At 41.3% G+C, this 12,487-nt stretch overlaps 1 protein-coding gene and 1 long non-coding RNA gene across 3 annotated transcripts in view; one reads left to right on the top strand and one right to left on the bottom strand.

Moving 5' to 3' along the window:
• Window positions 1-7,758, top strand: part of LOC130285242 (uncharacterized) — a 31,059-nt gene extending 23,301 nt beyond the window's left edge. Inside the window, exon 4 of the long non-coding RNA XR_008847305.1 lies at window positions 7,475-7,758. This is a non-coding gene — a long non-coding RNA (uncharacterized LOC130285242). The remainder of the gene's footprint in view (window positions 1-7,474) is intronic.
• OTOA (otoancorin) overlaps window positions 1-12,487 on the bottom strand; it is a 111,877-nt gene that overhangs the window by 98,334 nt on the left and 1,056 nt on the right. For both annotated transcript variants that reach the window (XM_056536572.1, XM_056536573.1), the window contains exon 2: window positions 7,633-7,718. In XM_056536572.1, coding sequence (XP_056392547.1) covers window positions 7,633-7,718 — 86 coding nt within the window. The remainder of the gene's footprint in view (window positions 1-7,632; window positions 7,719-12,487) is intronic.

Below are 12,487 nucleotides of genomic sequence, written 5' to 3'. Positions count from 1 at the left end.
ATTCAATCAAGAAGATGCACCTTTGAATATCCATTGTAATATACATTGGTTAAAAAATGTGTATATTTTCGGGTGGAAAAATGCTGTCCCTGCAGCTATTTCCTATTTGTCTCTGTGAGGAGATCAAATACAGGAAGTGAGGGTGGACAAACTGTGTAGGCTCCTGGCTTGTCAATCATCCTCATGTGTGAGTCCATAGCATGTCACAGAGCCCTGCTTGTCCTTAGTGCACAGAGCCCCTCTTTTCCTCAGTGTACAGACCCCTGCTTGTCCTCAGTGTACAGAGCCCTGCTTGTCCTCAGTGTACAGAGCCCTGCTTGTCCTCAGTGTACAGACCCCTGCTTGTCCTCCGTGTACAGAGCCCTGCATGTCCTCCGTGTACAGAGCACGGCTTGTCCTCCGTGTACAGAGCCCTGCTTGTCCTCAGTGTACAAAGCCCCGCTTGTCCTCAGTGTACAAAGCCCTGCTTGTTCTCAGTGTACAGAGCCCTGCTTGTTCTCAGTGTACAGAGTCCTGCTTGTACTCAGTGTACAGAGTCATGCTTGTCCTCAGTGCACAGAGCCCTTCTTGTGCACAGTGTACAAAGCCCCGCTTGTCCTCAGTGTAAAGAGCCCTGTTTGTCCTCAGTGTAGAGTCCTGCTTGTTCTCAGTGCACAGAGTCCTGCTTGTTCTCAGTGCACAGAGTCCTGCTTGTTCTCAGTGCACAGAACCCTGCTTGTTCTCAGTGCACAGAGCCCTGCTTGTCCTCAGTGTACAGAGCCCTGCTTGTCCTCACTACACAGAGCCCTGTTTGTCGTCAGTGTACAGAGCCCCACTTGTCCTCAGTGTACAAAGCCCTGCTTGTTCTCAGTGTACAGAGTCCTGCTTGTTCTCAGTGCACAGAGCCCTGCTTGTCCTCAGTGTAAAGAGCCCTGCTTGTCCTCAGTGTACAGAGCCCTGCTTGTCCTCAGTGTACAGAGCCCTGCTTGTCCTCAGTGTACAGAGCCCTGCTTGTCCTCAGTGTAGAGTCCTGCTTGTTCTCAGTGCACAGAGTCCTGCTTGTCCTCAGTGCACAGAGCCCTGCTTGTCCTCAGTGTAAAGAGCCCTGCTTGTCCTCAGTGTACAGAGCCCTACTTGTCCTCAGTGTACAGAGCCCTGCTTGTCCTCAGTGTACAGAGCCCTGCTTGTCCTCAGTGTACAGAGCCCTGCTTGTCCTCAGTGTACAGAGCCCTGTTTGTCCTCAGTGCAAAGAGCCCTGCTTGTCCTCAGTGTACAGAGCCCTTCTTGTCCTCAGTGTACAGAGCTCTGCCTGTCCTCAGTGCACAGAGCCCTGCTTGTCCTCATTGCACAGAACCCTGCTTGTCCTCAGTGCACAGAGCCCTGCTTGCCATCAGTGTACAGAGCCCCGCTTGTCCTCCTTGTACAGAGCCCCGCTTGTCCTCAGTGTACAGAGCCCTGCTTTTCCTCAGTGCACAGAACCCTGCTTGTCCTCAGTGTACAGAGTCCTGCTTGTCCTCAGTGTACAGAGCCCTGCTTGTCCTCAGTGTACAGAGCCCTGCTTCTCCTCAGTGCAGGGACAAAAATATACTTATTTTTTAACCAATGTATATTAAAAATATACAGTACAGACCAAAAGTTTGGATACACCTTCTCATTCAGAGTTTTCTTTATTTTCATGACTATGAAAATTGTATATTCACACTGAAGGCATCAAAACTATGAATGAACATATTATAAACATAACAAAAAAGTGTGAAACAACTGAAAATATGTCATATTATAGGATCTTCAAAGTAGCTTTGCTTTGATTACTGCTTTTCACACTCTTGGCATTCTCTTGTTGAGCTTCAAGAAGTAGTCACCTTAAATGGTTTTCACTTCACAGGTGTGCTGGTGTGGAGGAGGAGGAGGTGTGATGGTGTGGGGGTGCTTTGCAGGTGACACTGTTGGGGATTTATTCAAAATTGAAGGCATACTGTACCTGCATGGCTACCACAACATCTTGCAGCGGCATACTATTCTGTCCAGTTTGCGTTTAGTTGGACCATCATTTATTTTTCAACAGGACAATGACCCCAAACACCTCCAGGCTGTGTAAGGGCTATTTGACCAAGAAGGTGAGTGATGGTGTGCTGTGCCAGATGACTTGGCCTCCACAGTCACTGGACCTGAACCCAAACGAGATGGTTTGGGGTGAGCTGGACCGCAGAGTGAAGGCAAAAGGGCCAACAAGTGCTAAGCATCTCTGGGAACTCCTTCAAGACTGTTGGAAGACCATTTCAGGTGACTACCTCTTGAAGCTCATCAAGAGAATTACAAGAGTGTGCAAAGCAGTAATCAAAGCAAAAATTGGCTACTTTCAAGAACCTAGAATATGACATATTTTCAGTTGTTTCACACTTTTTTGTTATTTATATAATTCCACATTTGTTAATTCATAGTTTTGATGCCTTCAGTGGGAATCTACAGTTTTCATGGTCATGAAAATAAAGAAAACTCTGAATGAGAAGGTGTGTCCAAACTTTTGGTCTGTACTGTACATTTAATGGTATTATCTACATTATATAAAGTTTTTGTTGACTAAAGGTCCACTTTAAGGGATTAAAGTAGCAATATTTGGTTTATTATGATATGCACAGGGTTATTACTTCATACATCGTGACCGGTCAGTGTTGGGAAGAGGTTATACCTGGCAGAGGTGGTAATGTTTGTATGTGCATCTCTGCTACCTGAGATGTAACTCCACCTCAAGTAATGTCATAGGGATGTCATAAGCTAGGGACGAGCATTCTGAGGTGGCTAATGCCCATTCTGTGTACATTTCATTATGCAGAATGGAGGTTATTGGCTGAGCAGCATTAGTTGACACTCTGTTGAGCTTCGGCTTCCACCTTTTTCAGAAGCTTGACACCAGACCACTGACCCTGGAGGGGACTGCAAATTCGTAAAGAGTCACTGATGAACAAGGTCATGGTACTCCTGGATTTATAACCTCTACAGCCAAGCACTAGTGCTGTTAGTTGTAGTAATTTTTTTTGATGGATGTACAGAAGCCCAAACCACAACTTATGTGATGTAACTGCAAAATGAATATATAGAAAGTTAAATCCAGTGGAGGATTGTGGACAGACATTAAAGGGGTACTCGGGTGGAAAACTTTTTTTTTTTTTTTAAATCAACTGGTGCCAGAAAGTTAAACAGATTTGTAAATGACTTCTATTAAAAAATCTTAATCCTTCTAGTACTTATTAGCTGCTGAATACTACAGAGGAAATTCTTTTCTTTTTGGAACACAGAGCTCTCTGCTGACATTCATGACCACAGTGCTCTCTGCTGGCATCTCTGTCCATTTTAATAACTGTCCAGAGCAGCATATGTTTGCTATGTGGATTTTCTCCTACTCTGGACAGTTCCTAAAATGGACAGAGATGTGAGCAGAGAGCACTGTGGTCATGATGTCTCGCGATTCATGGCCCCATCTATCCTCCCCTCAATACGGTACAGTCGGCCAGGCCCCTTTGCATAAAAGCAGCCCCAAAGAATGATGTTTTCACGATGCTATGTGTTCCAAAAAGAAAATAATTTCCTCTGTAGTATTATGCAGCTAATAAGTACTAGAAGGATTAAGATTTTTTAATAGAAGTCATTTACAAATCTAAGATGCAAGGAGAAGGTGAAAAAAGTCGGCAAACTCACAAGGCTTCTTTTTCAGGGTTGCTTCTTTATTAAATACTCACATATAAAACATCGTGCAGAGGGGGAAGAAGCTCGAATATCGAGTGAAACAGATTATGTCGCCTGACAGTGAATACCCCACACTGTCATCCTCTCTCCCCCTCTGCACGATGTTTTATATGTGAGTATTTAATAAAGAAGCAACCCTGAAAAAGCCTATTCATCCCTAGACCCAGGTTCTATTGGTGGTCAGCAGCTGTGCCGGACATTGAACTCTCTGTGTTTGCTTAATTTACAAATCTGTTTAACTTTCTGGCACCAGTTGATAAAAAAAAAAAAAAAGAACCCCTTTAAGAGTGTGTCCACAGTAAAAAATTTCAGAGCTGAATTGCGCTTGTGAATTCCACTCAGAAATTCCAGTACAGCAGAATCCCGTTGTTGTCAATGGGATTTCGTGGCACCATACACACTACGAAATTTCAAAAAATAAACATGTCCATCTTTTCAGCAAAATTCTATGGGGACTGGCAATGTCTGTGCAGTCCTAGCGCTGTTCTCAGAATCTCCACCAGGAATTTCTCCAGATAGAGATTATGCAGTGTGAACATGTCCATAATGAGATTTCAGAGGGACAGGTAAGCAGTACAGCTACACTATAATTTAACGGCTATTATTCCTAGGAAACATTGTATAGCCATATTTAGTTGCAGTATTCCATGTTAACCATATTTAATGAAAAAAGGCATGACAGGGGGAAAAAAAATAATTATTGTGAACCAAAGTGGCACAAATATAAATTTTTGTGGCACAAACGCAGCACAAACGAATGGTGTATTTGTTTTTAAAATTTAACAGCATGGGGTGGAAAGTGGGCGGAGTTTCAGCATATCGAGCATGCAATATTTTTGTGGCACAAACCAGTACAACTGCAGCACAAAGGAATGGTGTATTTGTTTTTAAAATTCAACCATGGGTTTCGGCATATGAAGCACGCAATATCACGGAAACCAAAGCGGCACAAACGTTCATTTTTGCAGCACAAACCAGCACAAACACAGCACAAATTAATGGTGTATTTGTTTTTAAAATTTAACAACATGGGGTGGAAAGTGGGCGGGGCTTCATAAAAATCTAACTCGCAATATCACAGGAACCAAACCTGCACAAACGTTCATTTATTATCTATGGGTCCATCACAGGTTTTCTATGGTAAAGCACTACATTGGGGGTTGGGATCCTGGGTAAACTTGGAGGCGGTATTAAATATGTTGTGGCAGTCACACACTATACCTGCAGGTCCACCCTAGGAGGCCTTAGGAGGCATTTCGACTTTAGTCAACTCAACTACCAGGTACACTACACCACCACCTTAGAGGTGCACCATTCACTGCTTGACTGTACTCCACGTGTACTTCATAATGTCTCACCTAGCTTTCCCAGGCTCCTGAATGGTATATCTGCTTCATAGAGAAACCACATGGCCACTATTACTAGCCCATAATGTTTGCAGGAGCTGGTGGGATTGAACACATGTTGCGGGAGTTGGTAGGATTGGAACATACACATTACAGGAGTGGGCAGTAATGGTCAGAAATTCATTGGGAGTTGGCTGGAGCGGAATTATGAAAACAGTCGTGCAGGGCTCTAGGCTGCAGATATACCATTCAGGAACCTGGGAAACTAGGTGAGACACTTCTAAATCTGATACACTGCTGATTTTGCAGGTCTACCTACTTACAAAGCATGAGGTCTGTATTTTTTATTGTAGGTACTCTTCAATTGTGAGAGACAAAATCTAAAACAAAAATCCAGAAAATCACATTGTATGATTTAAAAAAAATGTATTTGCATTTTATGACATGGCAACTATTTGATAGATTCGAAAAGCATAACTTAATATTTGGTACAGAAACCTTGCAATCAGATCAAACATTTCCTTTAGTTCTTAGTTATTGACCAGGTTTGCACAAACTGCAGCAGGGATTTTGGCCCACTCCTCCATACAGACCTTCTCCAGATCCTTCAGGTTTCGGGGTGGTTGCTGGGCAAAACGGACTTTCAGCTCCCTCCAAAGATTTTTTATTGGGTTCAGGTCTGGAGACTGGCTAGACCACTCCAGAACCTTGAGAAGCTTCTTACGGAGCCGCTCCTTAGTTGCCCTGGCTGTGTGTTTCGGGTCGTTGTCATGCTGCCACGACCCATCTTCGATGCTTTTACTGAGTGAAGGAGGTTGTTGGCCAAGATCTCGCGATACATGGCCCCATCTATCCTCCCCTCAATACGGTACAGTCGCCCTGTCCCCTTTGCAGAAAAGCAGCCCCAAAGAATGATGTTTCCACCTCCATGCTTCACGATTGGGATGATGTTCTTGGGTTTATACTCATTCTTCTTCCTCCAAATAGGGTGAGTGGTGTTGAGACCTAAAGGCTCTATTTTTGTCGCATCAGACCACATGGCCTTCTCCCATTCCTCCTCTAGATCATCCAGATGGTCGTTGGCAAACCTCAGACAGGCCTGGACATATGCTGCTTCAGCAGGGGGACCTTGCGTGCACTGCAGGATTTTAATCCATGACAGTGTAGTGTGTTACTAATGGTTTTCTTGGGGTCCTAGCTCTCTTCAGGTCACTGACCAGGTCCCGCCATGTAGTTCTGGACTGTTCTATTACCTTCCTCATGATCATTGAAGCCCTACGAGCTGAGATCTTGCATGGAGCCCCAGACTAAGGGAGATTGACCGTCATCTTGAACTTCTTCCATTTTCTAATAATTGCGCCAACAGTTGTTTTCTTCTCACCAAGCACTTGCCTATTGATTGTCCTTTAGCCCATCCCAGCCTTGTACAGGTCTACAATTTTATCCCTGATGTCCTTACACAGCTTTCTGGTCTTGGCCATTGTGGAGAGGTTGTAGTCTCTTTGAGTGTGTGTACAGGTGTCTTTTATACAGGTAACAGGTTCAAACAGGTGCAGTAAATACAGGTAACGAGTGGAGAACAGGAGGGCTTCATAAAGAAAAAATAACAGGTCTGTGAGAGCCGGAATTTTTACTGGTTGGTAGGTGATCAAATACTTATGTGATGCAATGAAATGCAAATACATTTATTTTAAATCATACAATGTGATTTTATGGATTTTTGTTTTAGATTCCGTCTCTTACAGTTGAAGAGTACCTATGCTAAAAATTACAGACCTCTACATGCTTTGTAAGTAGGAAAACCTGCAAAATCGGCAGTGTACAAATACTTGGTAGAAAAAATGGCAGAATTATCCTTTTTTTATCTTTATTCTCCTCAGACATAAACAGTATAAAACGGCACTAATGTAATGCATTTTGAGCAAAATCTCTATTGTAATGCACATGGAATTGGGTTTCATAACTTTAAAGGGGTAGTCCAGTGGTGAAAAACTTATCCCCTATCCCGGCTCTCCGGCCAGATAGCGGGTGTTGACCCCCGCACGAAGCGGCGGCCGACACGCCCCCTCAATACATCTCAATGGAAGAGCGGGAGATTGCCGAAGGCAGCGCTTCGGCTCTGCCATAGAGTTGTATTGAGGGGGCGCGTTGGCCACCGCCTCGTGCGGAGGTCGACACGCCCCCTTCCCGCTGGCTGTCGGGGCTCCGTACAGGAGATCGCAGGGGGCCCCAGCGGTCGGACCCCCCGCGATCTGCAACTTATACCCTATCCTTAGGATAGGGGATAAGTTGCTCACCACTGAGTCACCACTGGACTACTCCTTTAACAGTTGACAAGTTTGGGCTATAACAAAATCCAGACACTCTGATATAGTAAATGCTTAAAACATTTTTTTTTTTTGCAGTGACTGTGTATGATACATGTTTCTACTTTATTACCATATATACGGTATACAAATCATACAGGACAATCTAAACTCCAACATGCCTGTTATCATGCCTAATCACCAGCACCAGATCTGGAAAAATTAAGTAAACACCTGATAGCAAATTCCTTTGATACCTGAAAATGGAGAACTCTGTGCGGCTACAATCCTTTTCTGACTATAAATCACCATGAGGAAGCAAAAGAAAATCCCTGTGAGCATCCTACAAAGAAAACACCAAAGCATTATGTAGGTGCTTGGAAATAAACGAAAAAAAAAAAAAAACTCATACGGTAATGTCCACACGATGTATTTTGCCAAAGTTTTGGCAAAAATCCGCCATTTTTCTATTAAACTTAACAGTAATTCATTGTGTGACCAAGGCCTTACCTGTACAGTGGGGATCAAACGTTTGGGCCCCCCCAGGTAAAAATTTGTAGGCATCAAATTACAGATTAGACATTCTTATAATATGTCAACAAAAGTTAGATTTTATTTCCATCATTTACACTTTCAAAATAACAGAAAACAAAAAAATGGAGTCTGCAAAAGTTTGGGCACCCTGCAGAGTTAATATCTTGTACTGCCCCCTTTGGCAAATATCACAGCTTGTAAACGCTTTTTGTTATCAGCCAAGAGTCTTTCAATTCTTGTTTGAAGTACAATTCCAATAGCAAGAAAGAAGTACAGGCAACTCACCACGTTGTAGAATTTCACTCTGTGTTTATTGCTGGGACATGCAGGCAAAGCGGCTCCACGCCGCACCGGGATGCCGAGCGCTAGTGCGTATACGATGACAGCTGTTTCTTTCCACTTGGGAACTTCAACAGATCGTCTCCATTCACCTGTGCACGTGACTATATATCTCCTCCTTCAATCGTGATGTCCTGCCCAGGTGAGCGGAGTTACAATCTTACAAATAAGTTTATAAGAGTTATTTTGAAAAAATAACAATAAATACATTCCATATTTTTTTAAACTAGTGAAGATAGCAAAATTGCAGTGATACATTGTTAAAAATTATGTACTAAAAACTATTTGTAACCATACTCAATGCTCAGAGGAAGACTCCCATATCTATTCTGTCGTTTAACCCCTTCATTTCTTGAGCTCCTGTTCTCAATATCCATCGGGCTTCTATTTCCCTCAGTTTTTTCACATTGTCCTGATCTGTTTTTATTTTTACTTTTTCTATGCCTAAAAATGTTATGTTTTTTATATTTCCTGCATGTTTCATAATTATGTGCTCAATTAATCTTGGTGAACCCTTTCTTGTCTCTATGGAGTGCATGTGTTCTCTGAATCTGACATTCATGAGTCTAATAGTACTACCTATATAGAACCTCATGCACTCACATACGATCGCATAGATCACGTTTTTAGTCCGTTATTTCCTTTTTAACCCCTCCTAAGTTTACAAAGTTACTTGTCATGAAATGGTTACACCAATTACAGTTACCACATTTTTTATTTCCTCTAATTAGTGACTTGTTTAACCAATTTTCTTCTGATGTTCTTTTTTCTATTATTTTGCTTTGTACTAATTCATCTTTTAGATTTTTAGTTCGCTTGAAAGCTATCATTGGTTTTTCTATTTTTAGATTCCCTAGAATCTGGTCTCTCTCTATAAGGTGCCAATTTGTCAGTATAGATCTTTTTATGACTTGGTGAATGGGACTGTATTTAAATGTAAATGTGAACCTTTCCTTTTTTGATGTTATCTCTTTAATTTTTGTGTGTTTTCTGTGTCTCCTGTTTTTCAGTAAGGTGTTTCTGTCACTTTTCTTTACTCTCTCTACTGTCTTTTTTAGCATTTGTAGTGGGTATCCTCTGTTTTCTAGTCGGTTAACCAGTTCTTTAAGCACTGCGGAATCTGTAGGCGCTATATAAATAAATAAATTAAATTAATAAATTAATTAAATTAAAAATAAATTAATTCTTCAGCTTGTGTGTTGAATGCTTCTTCTGTATTATTGATCCGTCTGAGTCTAAGTAATTGTCCATATGGTATTGCTTCTTTTGTGTGAATGGGGTGGTAGCTGGTATAGTGTAGCAATGTGTTACTTGCGGCTTTTTTCCTGTAGCCTATTGTGGTTAGTGAATCATTTTGCTTTTTTATGAGGAAGTCTAGAAATTCTAGCTCTGTGTTGCTATGTTTCGAGGTAAAGGCCATATTCATTTGGTTACTGTTAAGATAACTGATGACATTTTCAAAGTCTTTTGGTGTGCCCTTCCAGAGCATGAACACGTCATCAACAAAACGTGAGTAGTGTCCTATGTGCTCTAGGAAGGGGTTGGCATTTGTGAAGACGTACTTTTCCTCGAAAGCTGCAAGGTACAGGTTTGCCAGCGTACAGGATACCGGGGTCCCCATGGCTGTACTGCCCCGTTGGGCGTACCACTGCTCCCAGAATTGGAACAGATTATTTCTCAATATGAAATTAATTGACTCATAGATGAAATCTATAAAATACTCAGTTTTTCCTGTCCGGACTAAGATTTCCCTGATGCACTCGACCGCCATCTCCTGTGGTATCCTAGTAAAAAGCCTTATAAAGCTTAGTACAAAGCAAAATAATAGAAAAAAGAACATAAGAAGAAAATTGGTTAAACAAGTCACTAATTATAGGAAATAAAAAATGTGGTAACTGTAATTGGTGTAACCATTTCATGACAAGTAACTTAGTAAACTTAGGAGGGGTTAAAAAGGAAATAACAGAGTTTATGTTTTGCAGGTCTAAAAACGTGATCTATGCGATTGTATGTGAGTGCATGAGGTTCTATATAGGTAGTACTATTAGACTCATGAATGTCAGATTCAGAGAACACATGCACTCCATAGAGACAAGAAAGGGCTCACCAAGATTAATTGAGCACATAATTACGGAACATGCAGGAAATATAAAAAACATAACATTTTTAGGCATAGAAAAAGTAAAAATAAAAACAGATCAGGACAATGTGAAAAAACTAAGGGAAATAGAAGCCCGATGGATATTGAGAACGGGAGCTCAAGAAATGAAGGGGTTAAACGACAGAATAGATATGGGAGTCTTCCTTTGAGCATTGAGTATGGTCACAAATAGTTTTTTAGTACATAATTTTTAACAATGTATCACTGCAATTTTGCTATCTTCACTAGTTTAAAAAAAATATGGAATGTATTTATTGTTATTTCTTCAAAATAACTCTTATAAACTTATTTGTAAGATTGTAACTCCGCTCACCTGGGCAGGACATCACGATTGAAGGAGGAGATATATAGTCACGTGCACAGGTGAATGGAGACGATCTGTTGAAGTTCCCAAGTGGAAAGAAACAGCTGTCATCGTATACGCACTAGCGCTCGGCATCCCGGTGCGGCGTGGAGCCGCTTTGCCTGCATGTCCCAGCAATAAACACAGAGTAAAATTCTACAACGTGGTGAGTTGCCTGTACTTCTTTCTTGCTATTGGAATTGTACTTACCCTGAGTTTCTATGTACAAAACCTTCAGTTTACGCCTCTTGATGTAATCCCCCATGGATTTCAAGGTGTGTTTAGGATCATTATCCATTTGTAGAAGCCATCCTCTCTTTAACTTCAGCTTTTTCAAAGATGGCATCAAGTTAGCATCCAAAATATGCTGAAATTTTATTGAATCCATTTTACCTTATACTCGTGAGATATTCGCTGTGCCACTGGCTGCAATACAACCCCAAAGCATGATTGATCCACCCCCAAGCTTAACAGTTGGACAGAGGTTCTTTTGATTAAATTTTGTTCCCCTTCTTCTCCAAATGTACCTTTGCTCATTCCGGCCAAAAAGTTCAATTTTAACCTCATCGGTCCACAGAACTTGTCTCCAAAATGCATCAGGCTTGTCTATTTGTATATTTGCAAAGTTCAAATGCTGATTTTTGTGGTGAGGACGTAGAAGAGGTCTTCTTCTGATGACTCTTCCACAAAGACCATATTTGTACAAGTATCTCTTTATAGTGGAATAGTGTACCACAACTCCAGTGTCTGCCAGATCTTTCTGGAGGGATTGTGCAGTCAAACATAGGTTTTGAATTGTTTTTCTCACAATCCTGCGAGCTGTTCTGTCTGATATTTTTCTTAGTCTTCAAGATCTTGCTTTAACTTCCACTGTTCCTGATGACTGCCATTTCTTAATTACATTCTGAACAGAGGATATTAACATCTGAAAACGTTTTTCTATCTTCTCATAGCCTTCTCCAGCTTTGTGAGCGTCAACTATTTTCAGTTTCAGATTTCCAGACAACTGCTTAGAAGAACCCATGGTGCTGATTGTTGGGGCAAGGTCAGATGAGTCTGGGCATTTAAAACCTTTGAGATTGACATCACCTGGTCTTTCCAGATGATGATTGAGAACAATCCATGACACTGGCAGGTCTCAGCTTTTCAAAGGGGCAGTGCATGCTATAAATTCTGCAGGGTGCCCAAACTTTGCAGACACCATTTTTTTGTTTTCTGTTATTTTGAAAGTGTAAATGATGGAAATAAAATCTAACTTTTGTTGACATATTATAAGAATGTCTAATCTGTAATTTGATGCCTTTTGGAGATTTTTCCATCTTTCCCTGGCTTCTTTATGCACAATAATATATTTTTTTTTTACCTGGGGTGCCCAAACTTTTGATCCCCACTGTACTTTAGCAGTTTTTACATCTGCCCAATAAATGATACTTTGTTCTTGTCACATTATAGATCTGTTTGGGGGGGAACGATGGAGATATAGCTGAAATGATTCGTCTTTTCCTAAATCTAGCACTATGGACCCAGACCATAGCTGCATTTTCTATTCCTCCCCCACAGGCATAGATTTAAATCAGTATTTTTCAACCTGTGGCTCTTCAGCTGTTAAAAAAAAAAAACTACAACTTTTATAAAAGCTGGTAAACTGCAGGTTTTGGAACACGGAGGTAAATTAAACATTTGTGTCAGCTTGAAGCCACCACTAGATGGGGTTTTCTGTATATGCATTCATGAT

Source organism: Hyla sarda, chromosome 8, assembly GCF_029499605.1.
Source record: "Hyla sarda isolate aHylSar1 chromosome 8, aHylSar1.hap1, whole genome shotgun sequence".
NCBI lineage: Eukaryota > Metazoa > Chordata > Amphibia > Anura > Hylidae > Hyla > Hyla sarda.
Note: the sequence above shows the minus strand (reverse complement) of the source record. Positions and strands in the feature narration are given on the sequence as shown.